The sequence below is a fragment of the Sarcophilus harrisii genome, chromosome 2, assembly GCF_902635505.1.
Source record: "Sarcophilus harrisii chromosome 2, mSarHar1.11, whole genome shotgun sequence".
Classification (NCBI taxonomy): domain Eukaryota; kingdom Metazoa; phylum Chordata; class Mammalia; order Dasyuromorphia; family Dasyuridae; genus Sarcophilus; species Sarcophilus harrisii.
In genome coordinates this window covers 314,370,166-314,386,244 of record NC_045427.1, presented here as the reverse complement: position 1 = coordinate 314,386,244, position 16,079 = coordinate 314,370,166, and the positions used below count along the sequence as shown (strand labels likewise).

At 33.2% G+C, this 16,079-nt stretch overlaps 1 protein-coding gene across 1 annotated transcript in view; it reads left to right on the top strand.

The window, feature by feature from the left end:
• Positions 1–16,079, top strand: part of SLC35F4 (solute carrier family 35 member F4) — a 115,567-nt gene that overhangs the window by 64,314 nt on the left and 35,174 nt on the right. Inside the window, exons 3-4 of the mRNA XM_031949298.1 lie at positions 6,451–6,748; positions 13,406–13,625. Of these exons, the coding sequence (XP_031805158.1) occupies positions 6,451–6,748; positions 13,406–13,625 (518 nt within the window). The remainder of the gene's footprint in view (positions 1–6,450; positions 6,749–13,405; positions 13,626–16,079) is intronic.

The following is a 16,079-nucleotide window of genomic DNA, read 5'->3' as shown; positions in this document are numbered from 1 at the left end:
TGCAAAACAGAATCTGCTATGTCTTCTAAGGAATCTTATGATAGTTCTTGTACTGTTGTAGGAATTACTGCTGGTCTCATGCTGAGAAGTTTGCCCACTGATGTTAAAGGGACTGTGAAAATAAATAATAATAGTAATTATATAGTACTATTTAAGACCCAGTGTTAAGTGCTTCACAAATATGATCTCATTTTTATCATCACAACATCATAAGATAACTGCCATTATTAGTCCTATTTTATAGATGAAATAAGTTAGACAATAGAGAAATAACTGGCCCCAAAGTTACACAGATAATAAATCTCTAAGACTGAATTTAAACTCAGGTCTTTCTGATTCTAGGCTTTGGTGCTCTATCCATTGCACCATCTAACCACACAAGTATACTATAAGTAGAATTGTAAATTGGTTTAACCATTCTAGAAAGGAATTTAGAATTATACACACACACACACACACACACACACACACACACATTTGCTGAGGCAATTGGAGTTAAGTGACTTGCCCAGGGTCACACAGTTAGGATATGTTAAATACTTGAGGCCAGATATGAATTCAGTTCCTCTTGACTCCAAGACCAGTGCTTTATCCATTGCTCCAATCTAGCTGCCCCAGAATTATAATCACAATATCTTTGTGCCACATGGCAAGTCTAATAGAATATTATTACAAAAACATATATCTTTGTTTCCAGGGTGATTCTGGGGTTATTTAAGGAATATTGCAGTTTCCTGAAAATAATCTGATCCCCTTCCTTCCTCCTTTTTGATTTCATGCTTAACAAATTATCCATCTGTAATGTGAGTCTCACAGATTCATATTGATGAACAAATTCTGTTAAGTTGTTCATCCAAATGCATGTTGTAATCTGGATAATAGGCAGTTTATACATACTCAGTTTAAACTAGAGATGTCTAGCTCATAGTCCACATCACTCCCTGAGGATGGCCCAAACTAAATTAAAATATAATTTGGAAATACTTAAGAAAATTTAAAAAACTGCTACAAAACATAGATAATATCAATATATGGGTTTTTGAGTCAATAATGTTCATGTACAATTTAGTGGTTTCCATTTCTATTTGAGTTTGACATCATCAGTCTAGAGGACTTTACTATCTATGGGAAATATTCCTTTTCCTTGTATTCTGTGCTAAACAGGGAAGAAGGCTTTGAGCTTTTATCTCACTGTTTTATGCCTCCTGTTATTTACATCAAAGAATTCTTGAACAGATATTTATGTTGTTATGTTTTGCAAGGAACTTTGAATGATTTTGATGAATAAATATGAAATTCCTTGTTGGAAAAGAGTCCTAAAATGGGTCTTTTCTGCCAAATAAAAGTTTTTTCATACTCAAAAAACAAAATGAATTCTCATAATCTCTGTATCTCTAAGTCGATTACAGAATAAGAAATATGTAAACTATAGTTGATCACTGCTCATGAAAGTCTGCTTGTTCTCTACAAATATCATTATTGAATATGTTTTAAATTATGTAAAAGTGATTTTCAAAAAGATTTTGTATAGATAGAATAAAAGGCATAAAGATTAATAGATAATTCTTTAAGTTGGCATTTTAAGGATATTAACGGAGTTTAGATTTGCCCCACACTTTTAGTATCTTATGCCTTTTCAGGTATCTTTTATATTGAACTCTGAAACATCTTCATAATTTAGGTCTTATCTGTCCATTTTTTCTTTCTTTATTCTTTTTCTTGTCGTTTCTATATCCCCTAAAAGCTCATCTGGGTTGTGATGTTACATTCCAAATGTAATAGTTCCATTTTTCTTGATGGAGAAAAAAAGTACATTTAATGATTTTCTTTTTACAAATACTCCTTTGTAAATTGTATTATCCTCCTTCCACTTTCATCCTTGAATGTCTATGGTATATCTTTGTTTGTTTGGATATCTTATTACCAAACTATTTTTGTTCTCATTTTACCCTCTACTGATTCTCTGGTCTATCAGACAGTAACTACTCAATCCTCCAATAAATTTCTTTATAAGATTTTTTTACAAATGAATAAATATTCTAGGTTGGTGTTCCCTCTGACTGCCATTCCTCTCTATTTCATGAATAAGTCAAATGTTTGCTGATCAAGGTACCTTCTCCTCTTTTTATTGTGGCATTAGATTTACATAGACTAAGTTTCTGTGTAAGTCTATGTAAGTCATTTTAAGTGATGTCATAATTTCTTTTGTTGATTTGTCTATTTGCCAATTTGTTGATTTATTGCCAATTATTATTTAAATAGTTCAAAAAGTAGTTGATTTTAATATATGTCATGTTTTTTGCACTATTATTCTTGCTTTTTGCTCATTTCTATCTTGGTCCTAACAAAACAGTGGTCCGACTGTCAAATGCTCAAATGCTCAAATTCGTTCAGGGATAAGTTAATTCGATATCAATAACAAGTCATTTCCTGCCCGTTAAAGAGGTAATGACTGGACTTGTAGCTTCATTAATGTTAGGAACTTCTGGAATCAATGTGAGTTGGCACTTTCTCTTATAAGACTTATAATCATAGTTACCTGAGAGGTTAAGCCCAGAATGACATAGGCAAATTGTGACAGAGACAGGATTTGAATCCTATTCTCCTGGTTCTGAGGCTGGCTATCTACCTACCATGCCACATTGTCTTTTTGTCTGCTAAAATGAAAATATACTTCATTTTAATGAACTAATCAAATCAAATCCAGCACTAATTATTTTCTCAAAAAAATGGATTCAGATAATCTATACATTTTTTGCTTCTCTCACTCCTTTTTCCTGAGTCATGTTTTATCTATATTTCTTACCATCCTCATTATTTCCCACTTTTTCACTAAATTTATGAAATGTCAGAGTCCACATTGATTTAATTTGGAGGCTCTTAACAAATTCTTCTTGAAATTTCTCTACCACTTTATTCTTAACCACCAATGGTGATACATAAACTAAAATATTTGTGACAGTTTTTTTGCAAAATACTTTTTATTTGTATTGCAGCATGAGCAGACATGGGATATAATATTTTTTGCTGCTTTGGAATTTGATAAATTCAGTTCTGCCAACTCTTTCGTTTGTCTGTCCTCTGATCCATTCACACATATAGTTGTAACTTCCTTTTTTTATTATTTTTCCTTGTAATGAGAAAGTCAAAATTGACGTGATTCAGCTTCTCTAATAGTCCACTTGGTTAAGGAACTCACCTTTAGTGTACTAACATCCACATTTTATAGACAGTCAAAAAGCTGATTCCTAGCACTATGGTAACTTTCATGATATGTGAATGTAGTTCAATATTATGATAAAATAAGAAAAGATGAATATGATGAATCCAGAGAAGGATGAAAAGACTTAGGTGAACTGATACAAAATGAAGCAAGCACAATAAAGAAAATCACATACATATCTGTAACATACATTTGTATGTATTCTATGTATATACACATAAACATATGCATTTATATATACACAGATAAAATTTTCCTGATAACATTTTTGCATGCATATGTATTTATGTATTTTATATTCACATATGTATGTTATTTGAAGCCAACATCAAATGGAGGGAAAAAAAAAAAAGAAAAGTGATTGAATGCTGTAGAATTATAACAACTAATTCTGGCCCCAAATAAGAGATATAATATGAGAATATACTTCTCTTCTTTACAAATATGGGAAACTATGTGTGTGGACCACTACTTATAAAATTGGTCTTCTATCTGTAAGTTTTGCTGAACTTTTTTTCTTTTCAAAATTTTCATTATATGAGATATTTCTCTGGAAGGGGAAAGGTAGATATTGGGAAATGTACATATTATAAAAAGAAAATCTTTAATAAAATATTAAATAAATTAAGAAAGATGACCAATAGGTAACAGATTATTTTGGTCACAGAAAATCAGAAAACTCTCTCTCTACTTAAGATGTGAAAAAGTTAAATTAACATTGTTAGAATACCTATCCCAATGAAATCAAAGATCTTTGAAATATTGGTACTATTAGCCATATTAAGTCATATTAAAGTAGATATAATTTTATGGTTTACACAGAACTTTCTTTACAACAACCTTGCCAAATAGGTGGAAATAGGATGTCCACATTACAAAAGAGGAAACTGCAGATTTGCTCTGGGAATTTATTTGATCAAGATTACTAATTTAGTAAAAGACATTTTGCAGTCATTAATGACTCCTAGTTACCAAGAAATATTACTTTCTAAATTGCAAATATAATCATGGGATAAAGGGGCTAGATTTTAGATGTATATTGTACTTTGGGAGGGTTAAGAATATTAGTGCCTTTGCTGGGAAAATTGGAAACTAATATGGCAGAAACTAGGCATTGATCCATACTTAACGCCGTACACCAAGATAAGGTCAAAATGGGTTCATGACCTAGGCATAAAGAATGAAATTATTAATAAATTAGAGGAACATAGGATAGTTTACCTCACAGACCTGTGGAAGGGGAAGGTCTTTATGACCAAAACAGAACTAGAGATCATTACTGATCACAAAATAGAAAATTTCGATTATACCAAACTGAAAAGTTTTTGTACAAACAAAACTAATGCAGACAAGATTAGAAGGGAAGCAATAAACTGGGAAAATATTTTTACAGTCAAAGGTTCTGATAAAGGCCTCATTTCCAAAATATATAGAGAATTAACTCTAATTTATAAAAAATCAAGCCATTCTCCAATTGAAAAATGGTCAAAGGATATGAACAGACAATTCTCAGATGAAGAAATTGAAACTATTTCTAGTCATATGAAAAGATGCTCCAAGTCATTATTAATCAGAGAAATGCAAATTAAGACAACTCTAAGATACCACTACACACCTGTCAGATTGGCTAAGATGACAGGAAAAAATAATGATGATTGTTGGAGGGGATGCGGGAAAACTGGGACATTGATGCATTGTTGGTGGAGTTGTGAACGAATCCAACCATTTTGGAGAGTAGTTTGGAACTATGCTCAAAAAGTTATCAAACTGTGCATACCCTTTGATCCAGCAGTGTTACTACTGGGATTATATCCCAAAGAGATTATAAAGAAGGGAAAGGGACCTGTATGTGCACGAATGTTTGCGGCAGCCCTTTTTGTAGTGGCTAGAAACTGGAAACTGAATGGATGTCCATCAGTTGGAGAATGGCTGAATAAATTGTGGTATATGAAAATTATGGAATATTACTGTTCTGTAAGAAATGACCAACAGGATGATTTCAGAAAGGCCTGGAGAGACTTACACGAACTGATGCTGAGTGAAATGAGCAGGACCAGGGGATCATTATATACTTCAACAACAATACTAGATGATGACCAGTTCTGATGGATCAGGCCATCCTCAGCAACGAGATCAACCAAATCATTTCTAATGGAGCAATAATGAACTGAGCTAGCTATGCCCAGAAAAATAACTCTGGGAGATGACTAAAAACCATTACATTAAATCCCCAATCCCTATATTTATGCACACATGCATTTTTGATTTCCTTCACAAGCTAATTGTACAATAATTCAGAGTCTGATTCTTTTTGTACAGCAAAATAATGTTTTGGTCATGTATACTTATTGTGTATCTAATTTATATTTTAATATATTTAACATCTACTGGTCATCCTGCCATCTAGGGGAGGGGGTGGGGGGGGGTAAGAGATGAAAAATTGGAACAAGAGGTTTGGCAATTGTTAATGCTGTAAAGTTACCCATGTATAAATCCTGTAAATAAAAGGCTATTAAATTTAAAAAAAAAAAAAAAAGAATATTAGTGCCTGCATGAGTTGCATTTTATTTTGCTTTGAAAATGAGGTAAGAATAGTATCACTTGTAGCTCTGGGTTAATATAAAACCAATTTGATCTTGGGAATCTGTCTCTAGAAATGTTTCTCTTTGACTAAATTTTTATGGCGAGGCAATTGGGGTTAAGTGACTTGCCCAGGGTCACACAGCTAGTAAGTGTTAAGTGTTGGAGGTCATATTTGAACTCAGGTCCTCCTCACTTCAGGACTGGTGCTCTATTCAGTGCACCATTTAGCTGGCCCTTCTGGATAATTTTGCCACTGCTTAGACTAAAATTCTAGGGAAATGTCTAAAACAAAGCTTAAATATGGTTTATTTCTAGAGTTTTCCCCAAATAGGCAGCAGGCTATTAAATCTTATTTAACATTCAGCATACAATTTATTTCCTTTACTACAGAAAATGCATAACACAAAGACTTTTTCTCTTTACTCCTATATAGAAGTGAAACACAGAAAGCACAAATTTTTCTTTCATATTACATTCCTTTGGTCTTCAGCTTTAGCTAATCTTTGGTAAAATAGCAAAGGAATATCTGCTTACTTTTAAAAGACTGCTTCTAATAAACTGAAGTGATATTTAGGAAATAAAATATCTTAATGTCATTTTTTTTAATTCAAGTAATCTAATATATATTTTCTCTCCTTCTTCAGGAGATGAGGGGACACAGACCCACCCAGACAGCAATAGCCAAGAAAACAGAATTAAGACTCGGTGTCAGTCATGTGCATCTCTCTTTCTCAAGGTCATTTGGGGATTTCTGATCATTTTGTCTGTCTCTTCCTCTTGGGTTGGAACCACGCAGATTGTAAAGATCACATATAAAAACTTCTATTGTCCATTTTTCATGACTTGGTTTTCCACAAATTGGAACATTATGTTTTTCCCAGTCTATTATTCTGGACATCTAGCTACTGCTCAAGAAAAGCAGTCTCCAATTAAAAAATTCAGGTAAGTTTCATTTTAATGGAGTATCATTAAATGATTTATAATCTGAATTAAGATGCCTGAGAAGTAGCATGGCATGATGGATAGAGAGCCACACTCAAAGTTAGGAAGATCTATGTGTGAGAACTGCCTTGGACACATACTAGCTGCCAGACTCTGAGCAAGTCATTTAGGAGAGCTAAGTCATGTCTCTCTGTGCCCCAGGCAACTCACAAACACTGTAAATAGGAAAACATTTCTGGATTTGCATTGGTAGAGGGAGTTTTAATAGTTAACAATATGAACAAGAATTTGGGTAATGAGTACCATGAGCAGAATTCAGCTTGAGCTCCTGACCCTCTGGTCCACAAAGAGATTAAAAAGCATCCCAATAGTGTTATTTTGTTTTATTAAAATGGGAACTTTGCACATATGAGCACTACTCTGCTGGCCAAATATATGTGTGTTGTTTATATGAAAGAGACACACATATATGGAGAGAGAGACAGTCAGAAAGACATAGAAAGAGACAGACAGAGAAAAAGAGACAAAGAGACAGAGACAGACAGAGACAGAATCAAGAGAGGAAAACAGAGAGACAGAGACATAGAGACAGAGAGAGCACTTTACCTGTTCAGTAATCTTTCAGCTAGATTAGATTTGTAATTCTATAATTCTAGAAGAGGTTTAAGGTTGTGAGGGCTTGTGTTTGTTTTATAATTAACCAGGCTTCTGTAGCATTCGTCTCAGAGAGCTCAGTCAACATAGCCACTAATTGAATCTATGGCTTCCCTATAGCTGTACTCAGGGAGTCTGACTAAAGAAATTATTAGAATCCAGTATCTGCACATAAAGAAATCCAGAATTATAGTATGATATAAGGCCATTCAATGCTTTCTTAGCATTTTACTGATTTTGGCAGAATGGCTGAAATCTTAACTTTTTCTTTGTCTCAGTATTTAGTGGCAAAGGAGAAACTGATTATTAAAATCTGAGTCATGCAAAACAAAAATTTCAAAGAACCAACAAAAAAGTTTGACACACAGTATGGCCTGTTTATTATTTAGTGAAAATACTTCACAGATTCAGGTTAGTTGAATGTGTGTGTATGTGTATCCATTTATAAAGACTTAAATTATCACAAAAAGGAACAAAAATTAAATCACTAAAAGTTCTTTGCAATTAAATTGTAATTGGCAGCTAAAGATAATTTTGTATTCAATTTCCACTAAAATAAGTACAATCTTGGAATATATATTTTATGACTATGCTTAATATAGTAATTATAAGAAAAATTAATATAAGAATTATAAGTAACTATAACATAATATGATTATATGAGAAATGTTATACAATATGCTAATTGTTATATAATATTAATATAATACTTATATATACCTTTACCCATATCTAAAATAATTTTAAGGTATACATATGTGTGCATATGTATATTTGTATATGAGTTCCTACTCTACAATTCCCACAGTTTAGTAGTTATAAGCAGTTTACCAAAAAAAAAAAAAAAAGTCTGTGAAGCACTTCCAGAGTACCACAAAGAAAATGAAATCAGTTTTGTTTGAAATTATCTACTTATAAAAAAATTGTTTGGGTTGTTTGCTCTTGACTGGAAACATTACCTTGGGAATGAACTTCATTTCCTCCATCTGTCACGTGTCTGATTAACTCAGAAGTTCCCTTAACCTGTGGTGTAACTAAACATGTTCAGCTGTGAATTTTGTTGGAATGAAGCTTTTTTTTGGGTTATTTTTAATAGTATTTTAATTTTTTTCTAATTACATGTAAAGACAAATTTTAACATTAATTTAAAGAATTCTGAGTTTCAAATTTTCTCTCTCCTTCCCTCACCTCCCCATTCCCTAGGATGGTAAATAATTTGATAAAGGTTATATAGTGCAATCATGTAAAACAAACTGGCATATTGGAATGAAATTTCAATGTGTTTGCAATCAAAACAAAGGACTTGTGTCAGCCACAAAGTATTTGCTATGAGAGAATATTTTCCTGGTGTTCTTCTTCATGTGTAGGACAAATGTAGTTAGAAAATTCCTAAAGCTTTGATTCCTGCTGTCTCTATTTTCATAAATGTCACCTATCAAGAAGAGAAGAAGCTGAATTCTCTTTCATTTACTCTGCTGTTTGAAATAAGAACTTGGATACTAGAATTAGTCAATGTAATAGGGGACAGAATTTATGCCATTTCAGTTTGTGAAATCACTTTCTCTTTTGTAGCATGAAATTGTAGATATTTATTATAATTAATATCAGAATAATTTTCAACAATGTATTCAAGACTACATGTTACAAACTGTTACAAACTCTAGATTATCTGTTTGGGAAAGATCCTGATAATTGAGTCATGTATGCAATTTACTTGTGTTATAGAATAAAAACCACTTTTTTTTTTTGAAAGGCAAGACTATTCAAAGCTTAAAAAACAATATCAGGTGGCCAAGCTAAGGAATACTATTTGTTTAGGAATTAGCTCCCATTCCATCTTCAAAAATACAAGTCTATCAGTCAATAAACATTTATGAAACATCTATTATTAATTAGCCAAGATGGTGGATTAAGGGCAACTGCTTAGCTTAACTCCCCCAATCTTCCTTCCAAACAACTTTAAAATAATACCTCATAGAATTTTAGAGCAGCAGAGCAAAAGTTGGGAGTGAGATATTTTTCTGGCCTAAAGTGAAGAGATTGGAAGGAGAATTCTGTATTATTGGGGTGGAGGTCTATCATCAGCCCATACATGTAGCTGTGGCTACAGCAGCTTTGCGAGCTCTCAGCCCAAAGATGGTGACGGGATCTGAGAAAGATTATAGGGGACCTTTTGCTGGCACTGAGTAAACTGATTGGCAACTCTATTGCACATAGTCAGGTCTGGATCTTAGTTCCAGGAGGGAGAGAAGTGCTGGTGGTTAATCACCAGGAAGCAGGAATCCTATTATAGTACTAAATCAGAAAAAAGCTCTAACATATGAAGCTGTAGAGAACCAGGGGTCTTTCCCTAGTAAAGATCCAAGTGCAGATCAGGACAGCAGGATTACATCACTTTGAAAGCACTAAGAACTGGAAGACTCCCAAAACTAGCTTTGAAAATAGCAGCATAAAATAATCTGAAGGCAAGGCTTATATGAATTGATGCAAAGTAAAGTGAGAACTAGGAAATCATTATGCACAGTAATAGCAATTGTAATGATGATCAACTATGAAAGACTTGGCTATTCTGAAGAATACAATGATTCAAGACCAAAAAAAGTTCTATCCACTTCCAAAAAAGAAAACTGATGAAATCTGAGTATAAATTGAAATATAATTTTCTTGCTTTCTTTGTTTTTTCTTGCTTTTAAAAAATATGGCTCACATGGACATATGTTTTGCGTGATTTCACATATATAATTAATATCATTGCTTGTCTTCTCAGTGGGTGGGAGAGGGATTGGGAAGGAAGTAGAGAACTAGGAACTCAAAAAGTTTTTAAAAAATAATCTTTAAAATAAATAAATAATACATTGAAAAATGAAAAGAAAAAAAAGTACCTACTATGAGCCAGGCATTGTGCTAACTACAGAAAAACACCCACTCTCTCTAAATATATATTTACATATAATTCACACACATATATGTATAACACAGATACACACATATATAACAGGCAGCAAAGAAATACAGTGGATGGAGCTTTGGGTGTAGAGTCAGTTAGACTCAACTTCCTGAGTTCAATCTAGCCTTAGACCCTTACTAGCTGTATGACCCTGGGCAAGTCACTTAACCCTGCTTGCCTCAGTTTCCTCATCTCTAAAATGAGCTGGAAAAAGAAATGTCAAACTGCTCTATTATCTCTGTCAAAAAAAATCTCAAATGGGGTCATGAAGAGTTAGTTACAATGGAAAACAACTGAAATACATACACACACACACACACACACACACACACACACACACCCCTATATATATCAGTCAGAGAAAACTTTTTTTTGGTACTACTCCATGATCAAAGAGTCAGGGTATTTTTAGAATCTCATCATAAAAATCTCTCACCTCATAGAGGCAAGAACATGAAATTAAAAGTTACCTAAGATTCACTTAGATGTTTGGTGTTCAGTTAATAGCCAGACAATTCAGCTGAATTGGGAGATTTTGACAGTATGATAGGAACAACAAAAAAGCTTCATATTGAAAATTTTAAGGAAAAGTTTTACAGAAATTTTGGAACTTTAAGGAGAGTGATGGCAAATTATCTGGATTCATGGAACAATTGTTTCATGCATGTCTACCTTCTATGTTATATTCCAACTTTCTTTTCCTTTGTGTATATATATAATATATATATATTTGGCTAGATATTCTGTTGTTCCTTTCCCAGGAATGGTGTGTTTTATTTAGATCTCTATGTGTAAAATCCATTTAATTTATGAATTTTTTTCTTATAGGGCTTAAGTATCAAAGATATCAAGGTGGTATAGAATTTTTAGACTTGTAATAACAATGATTAAGAGAAAGAAGTATAAAGGAAAAAGAAGACTGCTGAACAATATCAACTCAGTCAACAAATAGCCTAGGCTCTCTTCTTTTACGTTCTCTTAGCTGACTTATAGGGGAGGAAAGAGAATCCCTCCTTTTAGATACATTTCCTTCTTTTCCTGTGTTGAAACTCTGAAGGAGGAGAAGGTTCATACAAACAAATATTCTAATAAAGAAATTGAATACTGCTTTTCTTGTCAATATAGACAGAATATCAGGTTGGGTATGAAATTTGCCCATAAGCTTGTCCTATAGGATTTTATTTTGGGAGGAGAAAGGAAGGAATTTTTAAGAAATAAAAGGTCTTAAGTTATCTTCTGTGTGATTCTAAAAGATAGGATGATTCTGTAGCTATTAGGAAGAGTATAAATTGTAGAAGGTGTATTCATGCAAAGCAAATGATTTTTTAAGTGAGACTTACAGTATACTAAGGGTTCCTAAAACTTCATCAAAGGCCTTCTGCTTTCATTTAAATTCTTGCTTAAGACCATTAACTTCTAGGAAAATTATCAATTTTCCCTTTGTAAGTGTATATGCCTCTCTGTGTGTCTGTGTTTCTATTTAGAAACTGTCTTTCTTAGCTTTTGGATTTGATTTATTTCTGCAATAAAGTTTTCTTCTCAAGTCAAATTTCTCTTTGAAAACCATAGCTTGACTATGCTTTCTAAGACTATGCTTCCTGTCCAGTAATCTTCCAAATCAAGTGAAGTCTGACAAATTTTCTGGATCCAAATTTAATTATCCCCCAATAGGTCACTGGAACTTCAAACAAGTTTCCCTATTTGAAGAGAGAATGAGTTTTGGAGTGTGGAGTTGAGTATTAATTAAGTAAGAGTGAGGACAGAGGGATGGCAAGAAATTTTTACAATGAAACTTCATATTTCAATACAATGTGGCTTTCAAAAAGACTTCACTTTATGTTAATGGACTTCCTTTTGTCTAAAAACACTGGTCATGAATTATTTAATTTATCCTTACCATTTCTCTTTGAGGTAAGTCAGTTTATATGTATTGCTTCCTTCTGAAACAATTGCTAGAGTAAGCAGTAAGGGCCATGGAAATAATCTTATGAGCATTTGTGAATCTGGAAGTGTAAACTGCTACTTGCTTTGAAACCAGCAGTTTTCTTAAGTATAACTTGAGTCTCAGTATATAGAAGTAGAAACTATATTTATGTGCACATCAGTTTTACCATTTTGAATGAATTGGCTAATAAGCCAATTTTCAAATTTCAAATTCTACTACAGATACTCAGTCCATCAGAAATCAAGCAACCACACCATCTAATTAAGTGTTTTTAAAAAATGAAATGGAATTCATTTATTGACCCAAAATACTCATAGCAACATCCAATATTCTGGTTGATTCCAAGAAGTTGAACAATTTGTGTTTTCTCATTTGTTTATTTTTAAGATGATTTATGTCTAAAAGCAATACGATATTTAGGCTTTATCATTGTCTCTCTACCAAAAAAGTTCTAATGGTACATCCACACCCATGTCCTCTCTTTCCACTCCACACATGTAAAGAAATGTTACAGTGACCTGAGATTATAAAACTCCATCTCTTTGTGTGGTATATTGACAATGATGATGGTTTAGACATCAATTATTTCTTTTATTCACAACCTTAATATGCATTAAATGATACACAAAATTAAGATTCTGTTCAAATTTCCGTTTTTGTACTATTCCTTGAGCACAGGAAAAAAATCTTCCCATTGCCATTGGAATCCTCCAGTTCTCTCATTGTCAAAAAAACCCCAAAATACAATAAAACAAAAAACCAAGAAACTACCAGTTACTGTCATTGTCTGCCCTGCTTTGGTATTGAACAGGAAACTGCTATGATAAGTGACAAATGGCTACACCTCTGATTTCAAAAGCATATCTAGAGGCTGCAATGCTGGTTCTGTTCCTTTGGAGATCTAATGCTCTTTTTATCATGAAAACCTCTGAATGACCTGTTACCAGTAAAATGGAGAATTGGGTAAACATGTTTGCAAGATAACTGATTGTTTATGCATATGTGTGTTTTTCGCCCAAGTTATTCAATCATGAATGTAATTTTGTGATTCCATGCTCAAGGAAACATGAAGTCAAATTCTATTTGAGTACTAACCTCTTTTCTCTCCTAGGGAATGCAGTCGGATTTTTGGTGAAGATGGTTTGACGTTGAAGCTCTTTCTTAAAAGGACTGCTCCCTTTTCTATCCTATGGACTTTGACTAATTACCTGTATTTACTGGCTTTAAAGAAACTGACAGCCACAGATGTCTCTGCCCTGTTCTGTTGTAACAAAGCATTTGTCTTCTTACTTTCTTGGATTGTGCTGAAAGACAGGTTCATGGGAGTAAGGGTAATGATATGTGTGATTTTCAAATATGCTACTTTACTTAGTTGTGAATTGATAATATCATAAGATCACAGATTTAGGACCCAAAAAGTTATTAAAGGTTGCCTTCATTTTATAAATGAAGAATTGAGGCTCAGATTGACCAAATGACTTCCAATGTTTAATGTGGTATCCAGCACATAGTAGGTGCTTGATAAATATTTATTGAATTAAATTGAATCATACTATTAATAAGTTGCAGGGGAGTATTTAAACCCAGGATCGCTGTCTCCAAAACTTGTGTTCTTTCAACTATATCTCTTTACCTCTCATTCTGGCTTATGTTTTTTATGATGCATTAAGAATCTTAGCTCTTATGATATGAAGTGAGAAAAACATGATAAACATTTTCAACTGTGAAATTAGTTGCACAATTTCAATAAACCTCTTTTTCTCCCTTCCTCCATGTCACCTTAAAAAATGCACTGAAATCTCTTTCCAAATTAACCATTCTCTGCTATTTTAAACAGATAAGCAAATATTCTTTTTAATGATAGCTTTTTTATTTTCAAAATACATGCAAAGATATTTTCAACATTCATATGTGCAAAATCTTGTGTTCTAAATTGTTTTCTCCCTCTCTTCCCTCCACCTCTCTCCCCCAGACAGAAAATAATCCAATTTATGTTAAACATGAGCAATTCTTCTATACATATTTCCACATTTATCTTGCTGCACAAAAACAATCAGATCAAAAAGGGGGAAAACTGAGAAAGAAAAAAGAGCAAGCAAACAATGAAAAAGGTGAAAATTCTATGTTTGTGATACACATTCAATTCTCATAGTCCTCTTTCTGGATGCAGGCGGTTCTCTCCATTACAAGTCTATTGGAATTGGCCTGAATCACCTTATTGATGAAAAGAGTTACATCCATCAGAATTGATCATCATATAATCTTCTTGTTGTTGTATACAGTGTTCTCTTGGTTGTACTCACTTCACTTAGCATTAGTTCATGTATGTCTCTCCAGACCTCTCTGAAACGACCCTGTTGATTGTTTCTTATAGAACAATAATATTCCATCACATTCATTTATCATAACCTATTCATCTATTCTCCAACTGATGGGCATCCACTCGGTTTCCAGTTCTTTGCCATTACAAAAAGGACTGCTACAAACATTTTTTGCACATGTAGTTCCTTTTTCCTTTTTTTGGATCTCTTTTTTACAGAACCGGTAGAGACACTGTTGGATCAAAGGGTATGCAGAGTTTAATAGCCCTTTGGGCATAGTTCCAAATTGCAGAATGGTTGCATCACAATTCCAACAATGTATTAGTGTCCCATTTTTCCCACATCCCATCCAACATTTATCACTATCTTTTCCTGTCATCTTAGCCAATCTGAGAGATAGGTAGTGTTACTTCAGAGTTGACTGAATTTTTATTTCTCTAATTGATAGTGATTTAGAGCATTTTTTCATATGATCAGAAATGGCTTTAATTTCTTCATTTGAAAATTGTCTGTTCATTTCCTTTGACCATTTTGCCAGGAACTCCAACTTACTCCATACTTTTGGATGCTAACAGTTCTTGGAAACTCAACCACTCACAGTCTCCCAGTGACTGCCATTTCTGGGGTTGGGAAGATTATATGGTGTTGCTGGTGATTGAATATTACTGTTCCTGCACTGGAAATCCTTAGGGCCAAAATCTTTTTTTTTTTTTTTTTTTTTTTTTTTTTTAGATCTCCCTTCTCTGACCTGTATGCATCTATCTTTCTATTTCTCCAAAAAGAGTATCAGGTCTATCATTTTTCTTTTACAGACCCAGTTAAAAGGGTGACTCAAATCTTCATTGCTGATCAAATAATTCCTAGTCATTAAAGATTCAAGCACTTGACTCAATGAGTTGTAAGTATTGAATATGTAGACCAAAAAGATGACCTTTAATTTTTTTTAAAGAAGGGAGCAGCAATCACCACAATACTCCAAATGAGGAAATAAAAGGTGTCAAACAAAGGCAACTTTATCAAGTTGACCAATGAACTTATCAGTCTTCTGGGGAATAGGTTTGAAAATGGTACTTTCTGAATAATAGAATCTTAGTTGAAAAGAAACTAAGAGTACAATTTATACCTGAGTAGGAATTTTTATAATAGACATGGAAAATGGTCATTTAGTGTCACTAGAAAGCCTCTAATAAAGGGAAAACTACTACCTCCTGAGCTAGTTAAATGACTCTAATTATTAGACAATTATGGCATGTTGCTTATATTTAATAAATGCTTATTAGTTAGTTTATTATAGAATTTTTATCTCAACCCTAAATCAGCCTCTTTCTAGTTCTGTCTTCTGGAGACCAAACATAATGAATTGAATCTGATGGGATGAGTGAATCAATGAGCATAGCACTGGGCATGGAATCACAAAAACCTGATACTAGTCTCAAATACTAGCTATATGACCCTGTTTAGATC